Source organism: Mustela lutreola, chromosome 9, assembly GCF_030435805.1.
Source record: "Mustela lutreola isolate mMusLut2 chromosome 9, mMusLut2.pri, whole genome shotgun sequence".
NCBI lineage: Eukaryota > Metazoa > Chordata > Mammalia > Carnivora > Mustelidae > Mustela > Mustela lutreola.
The window spans coordinates 125,878,292-125,899,142 of NC_081298.1; the positions used below are offsets into that span (position 1 = coordinate 125,878,292).

Below are 20,851 nucleotides of genomic sequence, written 5' to 3' on the forward strand. Positions count from 1 at the left end.
CAACTTACCAGGGATCCGCCTTCTATTCCTCATACCCTGTCATTTCCTTCTAAGGCCACAGCTGTCTCTTTCTCCCTAGACCTTCCGGTGGCCAGTGGGCAGCAGCATCGACAGCAATGAGATACTTGAGATTCAAATCTTCAACTACAGCAAAGTCTTCAGCAATAAGTAAGTGGGGGATGGGAGAGGTGGGGCCTGAAGGGGTTAGGGGCCTGCCCGGCATCTTGGGCTACCCTGTCCCTTGGGCTTAAAAGGGGCGTTACAGCCACAGCCTAACCTGGATTGACTGTCGAAGATCCCCTCCTTGCTCTTTCCTGTCGTCCTCAGAGTCCCTCAGCCCTCCCAACCACTGTCAGCCAAGAACGCCCTACCCTCCCATTCACTCCTTCTGTCCCCAGCCCCATCTCAGCTTCCTGTCCCCTTCTTTAAGTCTCCCCCTTTACACTGTCCTGGGTGACAGTTACCCAGCAGAGGAGTTAACAGAATGGCGGATCATGAACTCCAATAGATCATCAGTAGCCTTGAGGGCAAACTTGCCACATGCAGGGAGACTGAGAAGCTCTGAGACATTTGGTGCAGTGGTTTGAGAATCAGGAAAGCCTGGTCTCAGATTCTGAGCTCAGTCAACTACTGTGTGACCCTGAGCTGGTTACACAGAATCTCTCTGAATGCAATGTACCAGCCTGTAGGAAGTAGAAGTATTTACCTCAAAGGAAGCTGTGAGAATTAAATAGATACCATTCATTCATTCATTCTTCCAAATGTTTGCTAAGTGCCTACCTTGTGTCAGGCACTGAACTAGGCACTGAGGATAGCAAATGCCCACCCCCACGGGGCTTACATTCTTCAGTGAAGCACACCTACCGCATGAGCTCTGTCACTACTGAGGTTTCAGTTAAAGCAGTTCCCACCCGTCTCTCTGGGCAACAAGCAGAATTCAGGATGATTCGAACAGTCTGGAATGGTGGCTAGGTAGAATAAATGTAAAGTCTCATTTGGAGATTCAAAACCAATGGTTTTTATACCCGCTAGAGGGGGTCATGGCTGAACAGTCCCCAGAAAACCTGGGGATACTACTCAATGAGAGAGAAGTATTACTTGACAGTGGGAGGAGACTACAAAGAAAAGAAAAGCTGACCTAATCCTTGCTCATATTAATAGAAGTAGATCAATCAGAGCAGGAAAGGCAAGAGATGAGTTTCTATGGCCTTCATGCTGGTTGGAGAGAATACCAGTAGGCAGCTCCTTGGGTTGCCAGGAGAAGGGACTTTAAGGCTGATGAGAAGATGAGAGCCTCAAAGAGAAAATCACAGAGGACAGGTCCATCCATCCATACATCTATCTTTCCATCCATCCATCCATCCATCCATCCATCCGTTCATCCATCCACGCATCCTTCCTTCCATCCATCCATCTTCCATCAATCCTTCTATCCATCCATCCCTCTATCCATTCATCCTTCCATCCACCCTACTGTCCATCCTTCCTTCCATTCATCCCTACTTCCATCCATCCATCCATCCTTCCATACATTCATCCTTCCATCCATCCATCCATCCATCCATCCATTCATCCATCCTTCCATCCATCCTTCTACCCATTCATCTTTCCATCCTTCTGTCCATCAATTCATCCAACCATCCTTTTATCCATTCATCCTTCCATCCATCCATCCGTTCATCCATCTGTTCATCCATCCACACATCCATCCTTCCATCCATCCATCCTCCATCAATCCTTCTATCCATCCATCCCTCTATCCATTCATCCTTCCATCCACCCTACTGTCCATCCTTCCTTCCATTCATCCCTACTTCCATCCATCCATCCATCCATTCATCCATCCTTCCATCCATCCTTCTACCCATTCATCTTTCCATCCATCCATCCATCCCACCATCCTTTTATCCATTCATCCTTCCATCCATCCTACTCTCCATCCTTCCTGCCATTCATCCTTACTTCTATTCACCCTTCCTTCCATCCATCCTTCTGTCCATCCATCCATCCACTCTTCCAATCACTCATCAAACATTCACTAAGCAAATATTCTGTACCAGACAGACACTGTGCTAGTCACTGAAGGTACAGAAATGAGAGATTAAGTCACCATGCTTGTCCCCTAAGATTTTCTGCCATTTGGAAGAGGGAAGAGAGATGTGTGCCCAGAGGCAGGACCAGGACCAGGCTGCATTGCTGGGAGACAGCAGACAGCTGAAAGGTAGCCAAAGCTCTCCAGCCAATGAGCTGTTGGGAAATAGTGAGCTCCCCATCACTGGGAGAGGTTGAGCAGGGAGTGGACCACAATGTTGTGGAGATTTCGGAATGGGAATTTTTGGACCACACATGGTTCAATAATCCTGTGATTTTTATGAAGAACCCACAACATCTCAGCTGAACATGGGGTGTGGGCTTTTCAGGCCCGCTGGCAGGGCCACAAGGGAAGATGTTCAGGGCAGAGAGGCTGCCCCTTGGCCTCTTGGGGTATCACATCATTCCAGTAGCTGCGATAGTATCCACAAGTGAGGTTAGTGAGACACCCCACCAGGTGCCCCCAAGATGAAGCAAAACCTTCTTCCCTAGGGTGAGAGATTGGGTGACCTCTAAGGATAGAAGAAACAAGAACAGAAGGGACACAGACCAAAGTGGGTGTGGAAAAGGAAGAACTGGAAGCACCAGGCACCAGGCATCCAGGCACCCCAGCAGGGACCCACAAGCAGATGTCAGAGCTCTCAGGAGTCTCAGAACATAGCCAGTGCAACCCTCGCTGCACAGATGGGGAAACTGAGTCTTCAGAGAGGCTACTGAGGCCCCCGGACAGTGGCAGGGCTGGGGCTAGGATGCCTGTCTTCCTTCTCCTGGACCTCCCAGAAAACCAGGACATGTGAGCATGGACACCACGGACATGAGTGAGATTAGTGCGTTCTTTACAGTGAAAGGCGCTAGAGTCACCAAAATGCTGGAAACCCTTGGAAACATCAAAATGCTTACTACAAACAAATCAGAAGTATTTGTTAAATTGGGAAATTGAATACCATCCCAGTGAACACACTGAAACTTGAGGCTTCAATTAGTTGTTCTGAAATGCCAACAAGCGAGAGATAGAGCAGGGGAGTTGCTAGCCGAATTCTCTCCTTGCTTTCTCCCCACCCTCCTGCTCCACCCAAGAGTTGATGGGCCTCATCTCATTACCCCCATCTCAGAGAAAGAGACTCATTCTAGAAGCAGATGGTGGCTTGGGAACCGGCTCTTCCCCAGTGGTGGGAGATGTTGCCAGGAGGAAGCCAAGTTGTGATCACCAGGAGACCCCAGATCTGTCCAGCCTGCCTTGAACACAGTCCTCCTTCAGAAACCTCCTGTCGGGTCCAGAGGATCTTATGTGTCTCCCTTTCCCTGTCCAGAATCGCCGGTGGGGAACAGCCTGCCACAAGTGCCGGTCTCCTGGGACTGCTGAATAATTCAGCAGCCAGGAGAGCAGTGGGGGCCTGGCCAAGCCTTGGGCACTTGACACGGGCTCCCAGGGGAAAGCGATGAATTATTGACGGGTCCTGGTGCCTGACTGCTGCTCTGTTGTGGTCAGTCTCTGGGCTCATCCATGCCTAAGGCCCCCTTCCTACTGCCCTGTCCAGCGCATCTGGCCACTCTGGGGGCCAACCCAGCCTCCTGGGCAGCTGTGGACCACTTAGCAGGTGCCCTTTTTGTGATGGCTAACTTCAGTGGCCACATAAGAGAGGCCATCAGAGGACAGAAAGTCAGTTCCCAGCTCCTTCACCTAACTTGAGGAAACAGGCCCAGCAAGGGTCCTCGCCCACGATCACACAGCAAGGGCAGGGCAGGGCTTGTCTTTGACTCAGACCTCCTGACCCCCAGGCCAGTGTCCTTCCCAGAACACGAATGGCCTCACACCTCCACTTTCCAGAGAAAGGACCCTGCTGTCCAAGGTCTCATGAGCCCACCTTGCCCGGTCACCCTGGGGCACTCGGCCTTCCAGGCAGCTTGTCTGTGCTGACCCCCCCCCCACCCCCAGAGGAAAGGCAACAGGCAGAGTTCACTAAGTCTGCAGCCAGGCTGGACATATGGGGGCCAGGGCGGACAGGGAGCCCTCGCACAGGCTGGAGCTCGGGTTTCCTGCACCAGCTCCCTCCCCAAAGAATGTCTAGGAGGGGGCTTGGGGGTGACATTCTGTGGGAAACAGTATTAAGATGCTTGTTTTGAAGCTGTGGGGAAACTGTTGGGCGTGAAAGCTGCCCCCCCAACCACCCCCCCTGGGTCTCAGGGTCCTAGCCCCACCCTCTGGGCCCCAGACAGACCCTGGCTCCATGAGGCTGTGCACCTGCCCCCAGAGCCTACCCTGCATGGAAGACCAGCACCATGTGGGCCCTCCAGACAGCGACCCCATGGTCACGGTCACGGAAGGAGGAGGGGCAGGCCTCTGAGTGTGACGACGTCAGAGGGCTTTCCCTTGACTGCTCTCACAGCTGCCCAGCGAGGCAGGGAGTATCACCTCCTCTGAGGAGACGGGAAGAAAAGCAAGGCTCAGAGAGGTTGGAGAGCTAGCTGAAGTCACACAGCTGCCCACAGGGCCAACCCACCTCTGTCTGACTCCAGAGCCCAGCCACTTTCTGCTGTCCACACTGCTCTTGTTAAGGAGGGCACTTAGTCTATGTGTGGACAAGTCTCAGACCAGGTCGTGCTGAGTGCGGAATCTGCCAGGAGGTGGACCACATAGGAAGTGTGGTGAAAACCGCGAGAGCAGCTGTGGGGTGGTTAGATCCCCGTCACAGTGTCTAGCAGCGGGTGGAGAGCACGAGTCAGGGAGGATGCTGAAGGGCTCTTCCTTGGTGAAATGCTGACAAGCCCTCCTCTTGGCCCTCTAAGTCTAAGGTCTGAGACTGACCTCAGTGAGCACTTAATTGCGGGATGCTGTGGGGTGGGGAGGGTGTGCAGAGGAATGTCTCCATCCTGCCCCCTGGGGGTCTCTTGTCACATTGCAGCAATGTGGATCTGCGGATCCTCTGCAGTGCAAGGGGCCTGAGTGCCCACACTCAGCAGGGGCTCAGTGGGTCCTACTTGAACTAAATGCCCCTTGGCAAAGGGCACTAGTGGACAGGGATTCTCAAAGGGCGCCCCCCAGCCGGCATTATCAGCACGACCTGGAAACATGTCAGAAATACCTCTTCTCGGGCCCGCACCCCGCTGCATCAGACTCCAGGGCTGTGAGAGGGGCCAGTGGTGACCGGGAGGGGGCTCTTACTGGCTCCCAAGAGCAGACGGTGCCCATCTCTGTGAGTTCAGGGACCCCACGCTGGAAGCTTGAAATTGGCCACAGCGGGAGTGTTGGCAGCATAGACATGGTCAGGAGCTCCGAGTCAGGACTGTCCTCTCCCAGCCCGTTGTTAAACGGTGCCCGCCACAACCAAGGACGGGGACGTATCAGTCATTTCTGTTTTCACAAGCCCTCCAGAAGATTCTGTGTATCCTGAAGTTCAAAAACCACTGATTTAAAACCAAAAGAGGTGAAGCTGCCAAAAGACTCGCATTTTTTCACAACTACAGTCTGTTAGAATGTGTACACAGAACAGGGGCTGTGAGACCACCCCCTTCCTCGTGTCGTAAAGACGAAACTGGGACTGAGGGGCACCTGCTCCAGCTCCCCCGGCCCCTTGCCTGGACTTCTGTCTGGGCACAGCCCCCAGCCCGGGAGAGGACAGGACACCGTCAGGGAGGAGACCTCCGCTAGGCTGGGCCTGAGAAGCACCCAGAAACCTGGGCAGGCTGTCCAGGGGAGGAGTGGCAGGAAGAGTTTTGCCCTGGGGGCAGCAGGACGGCTGGTGGATAGGGCTCTGAGCTCCGGAGGCAAGTATTTCACGTTTGTCCATAAGGACTGCTCCTGCTACTTCCTCCCCTCACACGGATGGGAGGCTTTTTTTTTTTTTTAATTTTTAAACAAAAAATTGTTTTTTTGTTCCTCAGGAGAGAACAGACATCCGACCTGTCTGTTAAAGTCAGAATTCGCCCCTTGCCTCACATCGCTTGGATGTGCTGTTAGCTGCAACCCTTCTCGCTCTCTCTGACTCACTTTCCTCCTCTGTAAATCAAGGGCAGCACCGGGGAACCCCAAGGCCCCTCCAGCTCTCACACCGTGTGGGGCCTCCCCTCAGCGTCTGCAGCTTCAACCAGAAACGGTTGAACGTTTTAATCCTCTCCTGTGGAATCACCGTGTGAGGATGTCGCTCAGTACCCTGTTCCCTCCCAGAGCAATAACCTTTTAAGCGTAGGGGGACGTGGGGTTCAAGTCAACTCAGTCAGCATGTATAAGGCATCCCCTGTTGTTCGTTAATTCAGCCCGCAGATACCGAGATCTCCTGTGTAATGGAAATGTCAACTGGAGGCTGGAAGTAGGAAACATAGCTCCCCCCTCCCCACCCCACCCCATCCCTAGGAGAGGTAACCAGCAGAGTGACACCCCTGCATACCCACCAGACCGCTTCTGGAGTGCTGGGGATGTGCTAGGTGCTCTGAGGATCTCGGCCCTCTAAACAACCCAGAGAAGCGGGGATTGCTGGCTCCCCTTAGGAGAAGCCGGACTGAGAGAGTCTGGCTGTGAGGGAAGCAGGTAACGGGCTGGTGTCGAGCCAGGCTCCTGGTGCCAGCCTCCGACCGCAGGACTGTGCTGTCCGTAGCACTGTGAGGGCTCCCATCATGTGAGAATGTGAGGATCCTGCAACCAGATGGGCCCTTGCCCTCTGTGGGCCTGCGGAATGCAGGTGGTGAACACTGCGGACTCTTCAGCGGACCAGGGACCTGGTAGAGTCGGTAGTGGGTAGAGACCTCAGTCATGGTTAGCGGGGTTAGCGGGGACAGGGGGGCAGGCAGCAGAAGGTGTTTGTGTGTCCAGGAACCTGCAGTCCATTCCCCACAACCTCCACGCTGGGCATCTGGGCAGGGGCTCAGCTGAACCCCAACTCCACATCCTCAAGGATCACAAGCCAGGGGGTACCCAGCCCCCATCTGAGGACATCTCCCAAGGGGGTTCACTGCCCAAGAGCTCTCCCAGGGAAATGGGTCTCACGTACAACCACTCACACTCATCAGGGGCCACGTACCCTCCCAGACATGCTTCCCTGTCCAGGACCAGCCTTGGCCCTGGGTCCACCTTCTCCAAACTTAGCCTGGAGCCTGAGCACGCCCTCCGTCCCAGCAGCCCCCTCCCTAGCCGGTCATAGCCCTGGGGGATGGCCGTTCCTCCCTCTGGCCTCTTCGTGTGGAACTGCCATGTCTCCCCTGCCGTCCCCAGGCTCATCGGGACCTTCCGCATGGTGCTGCAGAAGGTGGTGGAGGAGAACCACGTGGAGGTGACCGACACACTGATGGACGACAAGAACGCTGTCATCAAGGTGAGTCTGCCCCGGCGGGTTCCCGGACTCACCCTGTATGGGGGCCCCTGGGAGCCTGCTTCACCTGCCTCCTCCCTCTCATCAGGTGGTCGGGGGGAGGCTCCTAAGGGGTGGCGACGTGAGGCAGGAGAAGGAGACTCAGGTCAGATTGCCAGAGCCTCTCCATCTGGGGCACAGTAGGGTCTGCGGTCCCAATGCGGGAACAGCATCTGAAGGCCAGGCTGAGCCCTGCTGGCCACTCCAGGGTATGGTCTTCACTCTGCACGCCTGCCCTTGAGCCTCTCTAAGCCAAGCCACTCCATGGGGTAGGAACCTTGTTTCCTACTCCCGTTGTCCTGTGGCATCCCAGCACTTCCAACGTGAGCACACGCGGACTGATGATGCCTGGTCTGCAGGCACTCGGCACCTGTCCTAACAAAGCAAGGAGATGAGTCAGCCTGCAGGCTCTGACCCGAGCTCTGCTCTGATGCGTTTGTCGCCTTCGGCTTATTCGTGTCCACTCACGGGCAAGTTCGGCTGTGCTGAGGAGCACAGCCCCCGAGGATGAGCCCCTTAGGCCACCAGCTGTGTGACCTCCCATCTGCAAAGCGAGCAACCTAGCTGCTTCACAGGGCTTGTTCTGAGGATTAAATGGGAACACACAGATAGTACTTAGAAAAGTTAGGCACCTAATAAGGGCTCCATAAATACGTAAAATCATATTAGTAACTGCTATTTCCTGACCTCATTGTACCTGCGTGTAAAGTGGGGTTATATCATGGTTCCCTCACCTGCGTCCCACATAATGGATGACCCTATGTGGTAGCCAGCAGGAGAGCCTCACAAGGCAAGGCTGCAGCCATGGGGAGTCAGAATGGAAGGGATCCCCTGTGAGGAGTGCCCAGAGTGGAGCAAAAACTCCCACAGTGCCCTGGTGTCTCGAGATGCTTCTTAGAGAGAACAGGAGGACATTCAGGACTTCACAGCTTGGCCCCAGCCAGGCCACTCTCTCCACAGGCAGGCGTGGGCAGGGGGACTTCTCGGAAGCCAGGAGAGCTCAGCCACCCCAGCCAGGGGAGAGGGGATGCAGAGCAAGGTCTAGACACCAGTGGGAGGCAGTGAGATGAGAGAGAAAGGAAGCAAGAATGAGTAGGCAGCACTATCCATGCTCTGTATTTTTAGAATCAGGCTGAAGACTTACAGAAGATCTAGCCCATCTACCAGCCCTCTCGGCTACCCATTTTGTGGAGGGGAAGCCTGACATCCTGGATGGGAACTGAATTCAATCGAGGTCAGACAGCTTGGTCCGCAGCAGAGCCCACACTGGGATCCGGAACTTCCAATCCCAGGCCATTGTTTTCCCACCATACCATCCCTGGTCCCATCAACGGGACCACACTGGCTCAGTGTGAAGGACAGGAGGCTTGGGGGTCAGCCCGGCTGGACTCAGATCCCAGCACTAGCACATTCTAGCTGTGTACTTTGAGCAAGTAATCTACCTTCTCTGATACGTCAGGAAGGGTAAGTCGAAGTGTTAAGAAGATCAAATGGGTTTGTAGTAAAGCATTTTAACATGACACCTAGCACAGTGAAGGTTCAGAAAATACGTATAACTTTCCCTTCCCTGGGGGACTCAAGGCTTGGGCATTCCAAAGCCCATGTGCTGAGCGAAGGCTGCCTGTGTGGGTGGCAGGGGCAAGTCAAGCCCCAACCCGTGAGGACAAGCAAGCACTCTGGGAGACAGCCTGACATCCATGCAGGCCAGGGAAGGGACTAGAATGAGTCTTCCCCATGCACCGGGGAGACACTAGAGCTGAAAGGAGGTAAGTGGCCCCAGGACCCAGAGCAAGAAGCGCAACCAGGACTCTCCAGTGCCCAGCCTGGGCCCGGGCTTGGGGCTCCACTTCCCCCCAGAGAAAAGTCCGGTCTGACCCCATAAGTCCCACCTCCAGAGTAGGAGGGTAGGTGTCAGAAGAGCAGGGAGAAGTGCCAGCCCCAGGCCCCTGGAGGCGCCCAGGCCTCTGCTCCGAAAGACTCAGCTCATAGCCCATCTCCAGCCCCAGGAGTGAGGGGAGGTCAGCCTCGCTCTGAGGACAAGGGGGTGATTTTCTTGATTATGTCTGTGGTGGACTTAGAGAGCCCACTGCCATCTAGACTCGACTCTCCAGGGTGGGCTGCCCACCCCGGGCACCGGGGAAGAGCAGAGTCCAGTAGGACAGGACCGGGAGCCTGAATCAATTAAGCTGACGGAGCCTGTACCTCTCGATCTTTCTGAGCCTCGGTTTCCTTATCTGCCAAATGAAGGTGTGGGGGGGGACAACCCCCAGCTTGTCTTCCTCCAGCCGGTGAAGGAAGTGAAAGGGCTTTGTAACCATCACGACCAGGCCGCATGTGTCCGTGACTTGCTCTCCTCTTCCCCTGCTCACCACCCACCCCTTCCCTCCAGACCAGCCTGTGCGTGGAGGTCCGGTATCAGGCCACAGACGGCACAGTGGGCTCCTGGGATGATGGCGACTTCCTGGGGGACGAGTCTCTTCAGGAAGAAGGAAAGGACAGCCAGGAGACCGATGGGCTGCTCCCCAGCTCCTGTCCCAGCTCCCGGACACCAGGCGAGAAGAGTTTTCGGAGGTAAGAGGCTGGGCCCTCGGGCGACCCCTCCACCCCCAAAAGACACAGGGAGGATGCCTGGGGCTTGGTCCCCCTCAAAGGCCCCTCTCAGGCTGACTAAGCTCAGAGTACAAAGGCTGAGCTGCTGGAGAGATATAGGAGAGGCAGGAAGGTGTTTCTACAGGGCCCCGCACACCTGTCCCCCAACCCCAGGGCTCACCTGGGGATCAGGCTGAGGGCCCAGACCTCCTACTACCCTGAGGAAGTTCTGGAAGGGTGAGCTCTAACTTGAGGAGAAGAGGCTAGACCCCTGCCTCCTGAGAGAATGGGTGAGGCAGAAAGGAGGGGGCCCTAACCTCTCTGGTCCAAGACCCAGAAGGGCCAGACCAGCCCCTGGCCCCATGGAGGCCCAAGACAGGGAGGCCTTTTCCTGCCACAGTGAAGCCAAAGGTCCTGGTCAGGACATAGCCTCTTTTCTGTTGAGAAAAAGGCATCCGGACATCCTGGCCCCCTTAGGGCCTAGGACTTACACCACAGATGTGCCGCCACACACAGAGGTCAGGATGCTGGGTCCAGACCTGCTCATGCCGAAAGCAGGGTTTTTCAAAAAAAAGGAAATACTATGATATTACTCTTAGAACTCAGAGAGACAGACTTTAAGTTAGTAGGATGTTAGCTTTAGATTCCTAGTTCACTGGGACTAACGCGTAAAATGCAGGTAAGTCAGTGGTGCATCGAACGTCTTGGGGGAGGGATGTCCTCCCAGTGACAGCCTCCCTCTAATCTCCGGCCTTCCCTTTCCAAAAAGTGTATTCAGTCCCTGCTCTGAAAAGACACAGATTCTAAATCAGTGCAATTGAGTTGAGAATGGATATATTTTTATGAGATAAATAGGCTTTTCTTCTTTGTACTTGAACCGCTCCCCTACACACACACACACACACACACACACTATAAAGCTTAGGACCCTGGGAACCAGGTGCTGCGTAATAGTAACAAGCTCAAAGGAACCATGCCTGTGGCAAATACAGCTGACCTTTGACTCTAGGCCAGCTGGGAGCCTGTTCTCTTTCCACTGTGGCCAGCCTGGGGGAAAGGGCGGGCTGTTTGGTCTCAGGAGACCCAGGTCTGAGTCCCGGCTCTGCCTCTTCCCAGTCTTCTGACCCTTGGCCAGTCACCTACCCTCTTCACTGTCTCTCCTAACCTGTAAAATGGGGCCCAGGGCAATGAGAACCAGCCCCCCACACTGTTGTTAGGAGAGCCAGCAGCACAGTGGGGTGGCGAGAGTTGTCCCAGGTCAGGGCTGCTGACGAACGGGTTCTTGGCAGCTCAACAGTGCAAAGGGTCAGGGATTGGGCTAAAAATGGTGACGGGAGGAGCGGGGACCCAGTAGGGAACCAGGGGACATGCACAAAGAGCACCATCTTGTCCCAGCCCTCTGTCCCCACATAAGAAAGCGCTTGGCTTGGCTGGGGCTCGAAGGAAGGACACATGATTGAAGCCACACAAGGGCCACCAAGCGCGGGGAAGGAGCACTGCCGTGAATCAGGGAAGCTAAGTTCTGTTAAGTCCCCTCGTGGCTGCCACTAACTAGCAAAGTGACTTTGAGCAAGTCACCTACCCTCTGGGCCAGTTGCAGGAATGAGTTGAACATCCCGGCTCCTCTCTAACTGTGACATCCTGAGGGACCCAGGGACACTCTGGATCTCGTGGGTAGCACCCACGTGAAACAGGCCTCTGGGAGCTCTTGACCGCTGAGGGCGGCCCTCTCCGGCTCCTGTAGCTCGGGGCAGCTGAGCTAGTTCCTCTCTCAGTCCGAGGAGAGCAGGCCAGGAGGCTGACGGAAGGGGCAGGAGTGGAAACAGCAGAGCAAAATGCCGAGCTTTGGTCCCCAGACCTGCAGAGGACTCCTCCCACCCTCGCTCCGCCAAGGCCACCCTTTCCCATGCCACCCTGACCTTCCTGTGGCCGAGCCCAGGGCAGCAGCCGGAAGCCAGAGCCGGAGGAAGAGTTTTATCCGGGACTGAGAACTGGGAGAGGGCGACAACCACGGTTAGAGCCCTTAGTCTTCCAGATGCCACCACCCCCCGGTCGGAGGGGCTGTGTGAGCACGTTGGGGACCGTGCCCTTGCCAGGCCTCACCATGCAGTCGACAATCTGGGTGTGGGGAGAGGTGAGAACATTCGGGAGGACCCTGGGTTGGTGAGTCGAAGCTGGGGCTGCTTTAGAAGTTTAAGATTATCCTACAGCTTTATTCTGGCTGCCTCCATGGGGTCTGTGAGCTCTGGGTCAAGGAGCGTGGGTCCCGACAAGAACATGAGCTTTGGCCTCGAGGCCCTAAGTGTTATGTCTCACCCTCATCACCTAGAGGCCAACCAGCCAGGCCTGTCAGCTCTGGAGTGTGGAAGGAAACCACTGTCTTCTGGACCAGAGAGCCCTCCAGACAGGTTTTGGCCAACAAAGGGACAGGGGGAGGAATGTGTGTGCCTAACCTCTGAGCCCGAGGGAAGTCTTCTTTGCGCACATCGGCCCCTTGCCTCCATCCACTCCTGAAAAGGCCACCACTTTGCAGATAAAGATGCCGAGTCTCTCAGCCTTTCTCGTCTCTCCTCTGGGCCCGTCCCCAGCAGCTGGGAAACCTCATTGCTGTCAAACAGCAGGGTCTCACCTGGTCCCCTGGACCCATGGGGGTCTGGTGTGAGAATCCACTCTTCCCTGTCTGACTTGGCTCAGCAGGGTGCTTGCTGGGGTGGGGGTTGGATCTTGTGGAGTGAAGGGTCAGGAAACAGCCTCTGCCCCAGACTGGCAGAGACTCTTCCAGGGATGACAGAGGAGGTTGATGTGGGGAGGTCCTGGGGAGCCCACACCTCTCCTTCTAGGCCTGGCCCCCCTGGCTGGACCCCGACCATCTGCCCTTACCACCCCAGGAAAGACCTCTCTAGAGGCTCCCCTTACGCAAGGGCACTCACTCTCAAGGCCTTAAGTCTCTTCCTGGAAATTTCTCTCACTTGACCTCAGGGAATGCATGCTGGCTCCCCTGCCCATGCATGCCCCCCAATCCCTAACCCCTAACCCTACAGAAGCAGCCTGTTAACCCTTTCCTGCCACCATTCCATTGATCCCAGGCCCTGGTCTGTCTCATGCCCTCTGAGCCACTCTCTCTACTTCTCTAGTCTCCACCCCAAACTAAGAGCCTCTGATTTTGACCGGCTCTCTGTAAAAAACACCCTGAGAGTTTTCCAGAAGGCCACTTGGTGCCATGGTGAGCACAGCACTCAGATCCCAGCTCTGCTCTTTGGAACCACACTTTCCCACCTATAAGAGGCGCATCCCGAACGCCCCCCAGGAGTGTTCCGATCACGTGAGATGCTACACATGGGTGGGCCTCCGTGGCCCCGGGGGGGTGGTCGGCACCCAGCTGGCATCTGATTCCTTCCTCCTTCCTTTCCAGAGTCTCCATGTCACCCATCCCCGCTTCCAGCCTGAGCACGATCTGACTTTGTGCCCAGGCCCTGTTATTAAGCTCCCCCTCGGCTCTGGCCACCCCACCCTTTACCAAGGGCTCAGCCAACCATGCTGCTGACAACGGGAGCCTCACAGCAGCCCAGACCCAGGGCGGGGTCTCACTTGCTCGCAGGGGTCCCCTCATCTCCCACAGATGTCTGCGCTGCCTAGAAGGAATGGCCCTTTGGTCTCAGGAGCACAAAGTCAGGGTTCTGGGCCTTGCATGTCAGGATGCACCTGTCCCAGTCTCTGGAGGGAGAGGAGACCTTAGCTCCAAACATGTATGCACACTCACAATGCCCGGGTGTTTGCACACTCACGTGCGTGTGTGTTCTCTCGGTGTGATGCCGGGTGCCGTGCTCACGCCTGGCTCTGTGCTCTGCTGCTATGGTGGCTCTAGGAGCCACAGCCCAGAAGGACAGAAAAGAGCCCCAGCTCCTTCACCTTGAAGCTTCTCTTGGGGCTTTCCTGCAGAGTCCTCTGCTCTGTGGCTCTGTCTCCTGATCTTCTGCCCCTGCCGGGCCCTCCCGCCCTCCACAGCCCCACCTCCTTCCACCCAGCGCCTCTGCCTGAGAAGGTTCCTGTCGGGCTCCTCTCTGCTCCGTCTCATCTTGGGAGAGGAAGGGGGGACCAGTTTTCTTGTTCTCCCTATGGATCATTCTTCTCCTCCAGCAGAGGTCTGTGGAAGCTCAGTAGCCCCCCACTCCTGTACCCAGGGCCAGAGGGCAGCAGGGTATCCCCACACCGTGTATCCCGGGGTGTGCGTGGGGCCGGCACAGCCAGCCTCGCCCCCAGAGCATGAACTCCTCCCTGCCTCCCTTCCGCAGGCTGAGCTCCAGAGACGCAGGAGCAGCGCAGAGGAGCCAGGGTCAGGGACATGCTGGGATATGGGGTGAAGCAATGCTCAGGACACTCTTCCCCAACCCAACCACTTCACCTGGGGTCGGGTTCCCCTCCATCCCCAGACCAGGCCTGAGTGTTCTAGGGAGGCCTGGCGCCGTGAAGCACTTGGGTCCCAGCAAACCCTAGAGTTCCCCAGCGGGCTGCCATGTTGGATCTCCCGCTCCGTGGCCGTTCTCACTGGCACACGTAGAGCAGTAGGAGTGGGGGTGTGAGGATGAAGGGGGCGTGAGACCAAGGCCCAGAGAGAGGGGAGGCTGGCTGAGGAACAGGACACACCGGCCAGGGCGGGATACTAAAAACACCTCCTGGTGGCCTCCAGGAGGAAAGTCAGAGTGGTCCAGGGCTTCACCTCTTGCAACAAAGACAGGGGCCACGTCCCACCCCTATCACTCGTGGCTGAGTGACTGAGGCAGGCTGAGCACAGGCTGGAGCTTTATTATTAATGTTAGTTGTGGTCCTAATCGGACCTAATCAGGGCTGTAGTAGGATTTCTTCACAGAGACTGTCCTTTTCACTTCGCCATGTCCACACCCAAGACTGTGGGCCCGTGTCCAGCCCCTGGGTAGGCCCAGAGGCCTGGAGCTTGTGAGGAGAGGGCGTGGTGGGCCTGGGCCGGGCGGGGTGTGCTGGGCCCCAGGCACAGGTCCACGCTGGGCCTTGTGGCCTGCTCTGTGCCTGAGCGGTTCCCCCACTGGACCAGCCTGACCCGTCTCTGAGATTTCAGAGCAAAACCCAAAGGGAGAGAGAAAAGGCATCACGTTTTTTGGTTCAGATACATCAGTTCCCCCTGCCTGTTCCATCCTTGGCCAATTCTAGATGATACAGTTCCCCTTCTGGTCCCTCTACTACAATGCTTTTCAGACTTGCCAGGGTTACAGAGTTCTTTTAAAAATAACAAACAAACTTCCGTCAAAACTTGGATCCATAATTCAAAGAGAGGCAGCCCCTGTTTAGATTACTGTTCAGCCCTCATTCTCATTGGAGCTCCTGCTCCAGGGGAGTAGGTCCCATGCAGCTCTCGGTGGGTCCCAATGGTGTCCCGCAGCCCACGCCTGACCTGTCTGCCCCAAGAACAGCCAGGCCAAGGCTGCTGTAGTAAGCTGCTCTCTGAACAGTGGTCTCAGCCGATTATCCTCATTGCCACAGCATCAGGAAAGCACTGAGAGAACATTCTAGAAGGGTTTTCTGAAAGCCTCCCTAAAGAGAGAGAAGAGCACTGTTCTTACCCTGCCCTACCCTCCAGAGTCGTAGCTCTCTACTGCCACGTGCCCAGAATCCCTGTGGCCCACCTTTCCTCCTGGAGGCCCTCAGAGCCTAGGAGCTGGCCACTCTGCTGGAGGAGGTCAGGGGAGGGAAGGAGCGGGGTGGCCCATGCCTGGAGGGTGGCCAGGCTCATCTAACCTTTGCTTGAGGCATCTGAGACCCACATTAGGAATCACCAAACTCTTGCCTGGGAATGGAAGAGAGCCGCTGATCCCCTGAGGCTTCCTCCCTCATCAAGGCTCCAGGTTCTCCTGGGCTTGGGGCTGGGAAAGTGGCCACCCAGCCCCACTCCTGTGATCAGGGCAGAGCCTGGGACCATCCGATCCTTGCCCAGCAGGCTTAGGCTGAAGTAAGAAGCTGTGGGGAGAGGGGTTCCTGGGACAAGGAGAAAGCCCCTGGGGAGTGGGGGGTCCGCAGGGGCTAAGTCTGCAAGTGTCTCTGGTCCACACCCTCTCACTCACATCCCCTTGTCTCCTCATTTCTCCCCCCTACTCAGCAAAGGCAGAGAGAAGACCAAGGGAGGCAGAGATGGCGAGCACAAGTAGGTGTCCCAGGCCAGGGCGGAGCCCTTGGGGCCCAAAGCCACCTCACGACAGGGTGCGGATGTTGGGATGGCCCACGTCAGAGGGCTTAGGTGTGGGCTATCCTGGTGGAGCCACACCGGGGGACAGCAGGGTGAGGGAGGTCTGGCCACGGGAGGGTGAGGGTCACGGAGGGAGGGGCGGGGGGGCGGGCAGGTGTCTGGGCCTGCTGGTTTCCACTTCCTCCTGCCTCCTTTCAGTGTCTTGACTCTTCCTCCACTTCCCTGTTCAGCTCTGCACCCACGGACCAGGCCCTTAGGCTTCCCTGTGAGGGAGGATATGACTGAAGGCAGAGGAGTGGGGAAGACCCAAGAAGCCAATGGCTGCCTCCCTCTAAGATTCAAGGCAGGGCTGGGCAGGTGGACAAGCAGGGCTGGAGGCCCAAGGAGGACAGACTCCAGGCCTGGAAATGGCCACAGGGGTGGCTGGCACAGGAAGCCTCAGAAAGCTAAGGGGAGACGAGAAGATGAGAACCCTCTGGTTGTCCATGCCGTCTCCATCACTCAAAAGGCCTCCTGTAGGAGGGAGAGATCGGTGCTGCCTGGGAGAGGACAGAGGTAGAGAACCCAGGTCAGAAGGGCTGGCCACAGGGGGTTAGAAAGGCTCAAGGCCTGGAGCTGATGAGTAGGTCTCACAGAGTTCCACAAAAGCACATGCCATTCCAAGAACTTTCTAGCATCCTGGGGAATGCACAGGAGCAATAGTAGTCAGGGCTGACCAGCTGGAGGGGGCCTCTGGGCCACAGCCCTTTCCTAGAGATGACAAATTTGCATCCCAGAGAGGGGAAGTGACTTGCCCCAGAATAGGAGCAGAGCTAGGATAACAACACAGGGAATTTAGCTTCTGACCCAGAGTTTACTATAGACCCGGGGAGTTTAGAGCACTTGACTGTACTCTAAATTTAATTTAATTCTCCGAACACACTGATGCAAGCTGAAAAGCCAAGCATGTGGTCTTTATTTTCCAGATGGGGAAACAGCTTCAGAGATGTGAAGAGATTTACCCCAGAATGTGATGCCAATTATCTAGAAACTAGTTGACATGAGGACATCATGGGGACACAAGGACTGTGCCTTTAGGGGGTCTGAGGTGATCAGCATGGGTATGCCTGAGACCTCTGCTTGCATCAGGATCCCGGGGGACTCATCGTTGTCCAGTGCTGTAACAAAAGCATACTGAGTTTCAACTCCCACTTGTCACACAAAAGCAAAAGCATGACACGGAGATGGCACCGTAATGGGCTTCAGGGCCCAGGGACCTGAAGGGTCAAGGAGTGTGCCAGGCTCGGAGCAAAGGAAGGGGCCGCAGGCAGAGCTCGTGCCAGCTTGGAGAGGGAGCCAGAGAGCTGAATCCGGCGGGGGGTTGGCGGGGGGTGGGGTAGATGACGCAGATGCTGAGTTGGGAGTCCCTGGATGGGAGAGGTTTCCAGGGATCAGGACGCTTAGATGTAAAATGCCTACATAGGAGGTATGAACAATCCATCCCTCCCCGGGCTCTATCTGGGAGTGGCCTGCTCTAGGGCCCTGCCTGGTTTCCAGCTCCTGGGTCTGTCCCGAGCCAGACCCCCCAGCCACGCAGACCAGCTGCAGCGGGGGCGCCTCGCAGCCCCACCGTAAACACGGGTCCCTAGCGCTACCCGATCTGAATCTCTCAATCTCTTGCCACCTCCAGTCAACACAAGAGATAAAGTCAACTGGCATTTTTTATTCTTCTTTTAATGGGTGGGGCGGGAGGAGGATTGAAAGGGGAGGGAAATGAGATTGCCAAAATTAGAGATTATCAACAAGTTGAAACTCTTTCACTTGGGGAAGAACAGCTCTAAAACCAGTTTTAAATCTCTGAAAGGTTAGAGGGTGGTAAAGCTGGCTAATTTGGAGCTCCCCAGGGGAGAAAGAAGTGGAGGTGTGTGCAAGTTGCAGTAGGAGAAACTGAAGGATGGGGCGTGAAAGGACTCACGCTCCCGTGGTCCATGAGCTGCGGGGACGGGGTGGCTTGGGGAGGTGGGAGATCTGTTGCTTGGATCTTGCAAGGGGTTGGCCGCTGGGGAGAGCTGAGGGTCCAGCTCCCTGGAGAACTGTGGGCCTCGGTACACAGGGGCCTCCCAAGCCTCCTGCTTCCCCCAGGGTACACGGGACAAATTCTGAGGCAGGCTCTTGCACGAAGGCTCCTCCTGTCTGCCCAGATTCGGGAAGCGCCGGTGAAACTAACTGAAATTGAACACACTGCGAAAACCAATTCTACAGCCTGCAGCTATGAAATTGGCCGTACTTGGGGCAGGAGAACTAAAAGAAATAAACCTACTGAGGGGCACTTGGAGCACAGGAGCACATATGGAAAATGTGGCTTTTTCAACAACACAGAGAGCCAGAGACCTGTTTCTCTCAAGACAGGAGGTCCTCCTGATTACCCGAGGCCTGAGCTAGAGAGCCTGGGTTGTGAGGACTGAAGGCCATCTCAGGACAGAGCCATGTGCAGCCAGGCCTGGAGTCCACGGTCAAGCATAGCAGCCCCTTAGACACAGCTTCCAGAACAATACACAGACCTGAATTCATGCAACACCCGGCTCACTACCTCTATTTTGGCCCATGTTCCCAAATCATTCTGAATACCAAGCCCTCCCCTGGGGTCCCAAGTGCATCCCCCCAACCACGACATCCTTCTCATCCTTCTAGATCTGAGCCGTGCAGCCAGCAAAGAAGTCATCGGGTTCAGAAATGAAGAAAAGATTTTACAAATGAGCGAACTAATGTTAAAATCTTTTCTCTAGAGGGAAAGAGTGGTCTACACCGTAGGTGCCTATCATTCTGTCTGCAGTGAATCCACCCACGGGGAAGCCCAAATGTGACCCTGAATCCTCAGAGGGCCCGCAGAGGCCCACCTCCCCTGCTCCTGCTTCCGTTTTCCTGCAGCCTTGAACGAGGAACCCCTTGGTTGCAAAGTAGCTTTTTTTCCCACTGAGTTGATGATTGGCTTGTTTTCTTTGTCTCTTTCTCACTGCATGGAATCTTGAGTAATTGAAGAATGCAATTAGACCAAAGGCAGCATTTTATTTAAAAACAAAACCCAAAATTCAATACACCAGTGCACCAGTCACCTAGTCAACAAATTCCACATTTTGGAAATTTTAGTCTTTAACACAAGTGGATGGTCTTCAAGATTTATTTCTTCTTCTTAAATCTTCCTCAAGATTTATTTATTATGGCCTAAGATTTATTTCAAAAAGCACCTCTGCCCTTTGCCAAGAGGAGCAGGCATGCTGTTTCTGGGAAGCGGTGTGACAAAAGCTGGGAGAGGCAGCTTCTGTAGCGAACTTCTGACATGTCATCGATCAGAAAGCTCCAAAGGGCAGTGCGTGCCGGTGACATCACGCTCTACTGCGCGCTGTCCAGATGAATCAAAGAGCGAGTCTAGGAGAAATGAGCTAGGTGGGGAGCTCATAGTAAGAATTCTGGAAATTACATCTACCCTATATTACATATATCCTTAATTTTTCATTAAGAGAGAGAATGAACCTGTCCAGCCGAGATGCTTAAAATTATGCAGGGTCTGGGGAGAGGGGTTTCTCCTTTGATTGGCTTCAGGGTACAGTAGAGAATAGTAGGAGAATATAGGTTTGGGGTTTTTTTTTTTTTTTTTAAAGTCTCAATCGTTGCTTCCAAATGTATTTGTTTTAAGGAAGAAAGTGACTTTCAAACTCAAGGGCCATCACTGCCCAAGGGAAACCCCAGGCCCTTTACCACTTGGGTGGGTCCTCGGCACCAGCATCAGGAAGCCACAAGTCCCTGCCACTCAAACCCCCTCCAGGCTTCAGGCAGCAGGTACAGACCGTGTCCCAGGATGCAAAGCAGCTGGATTCTCTAGGTAGGACCTGCTTCGGTCCCAGCACAATGCTGTGACCCACTGTCTCAGACCACTTTCCCAGGAGCTTTGGGGCAAGGGGAACAGGGTTTGCAGGGCAGGGGGCAGCCTGGAGGGGCAGGCGCTGAGGATCGGGCCGTGTGTGATGGCATTGTGTCGGTCCCACACAGCATGGGGTTGGGGACTCTAAGGACGGCACAGCCCAGAAATGGCCAAGAACCATCCATGGGACCATCCAGGAGACTTCTGGGGAATCCAGGAGCGGCAGTCAGAGCAGGAAGGCTGGACAGAGTAGAGGCCCAGACACCGAGACAGGAAGCAGAGTGAGGGCCCACACCAGGCATGCGATCCGTCACAGGGGTCAGAGCACAGCCAGCACCCCTGCCCTTAAGGCCATCAGGCCAGCGTGAGCCAGGCAGGATGATCTATTCTCATGGCTGCTCAGTTGTTCCTGATGAGCTCACTGACCTCTTCGAGGTTTTGTCACCAGCCGTTAACTTTCACAGCAGTCTCTTCCAAAACGTGTGAGCTGATCATTTGTGAACGAGCCCTTTCGTAAGCAAAGCTGGGCAGTCTATGGGACCCAGACGGCACCCCACCTGCAGGTTGTGCTGGCCCATGGTCCACACCTACCCCTACCAGCGCAGGCCCCGGAGACTCTTCACCGAAGTTCCAGATGGTCAGGATGGGATGTCCACTGACGGAGAAGGGCAACCCCACGGCGGCCGGCCTCGTAGGCGGGGCTCAGCACATTAACCT

At 55.4% G+C, this 20,851-nt stretch overlaps 1 protein-coding gene across 4 annotated transcripts in view; it reads left to right on the forward strand.

The window, feature by feature from the left end:
- Nucleotides 1-20,851, forward strand: part of OTOF (otoferlin) — a 92,190-nt gene that overhangs the window by 30,313 nt on the left and 41,026 nt on the right. For 3 of the 4 annotated variants that reach the window (XM_059132431.1, XM_059132433.1, XM_059132435.1), the window contains exons 3-5: nucleotides 80-168; nucleotides 7,298-7,397; nucleotides 9,823-10,004. In XM_059132431.1, coding sequence (XP_058988414.1) covers nucleotides 80-168; nucleotides 7,298-7,397; nucleotides 9,823-10,004 — 371 coding nt within the window. Of the gene's footprint in view, nucleotides 1-79; nucleotides 169-7,297; nucleotides 7,398-9,822; nucleotides 10,005-16,149; nucleotides 16,195-20,851 lie in introns of all 4 variants that reach the window. The other variant, XM_059132432.1, reaches the window with a different exon arrangement.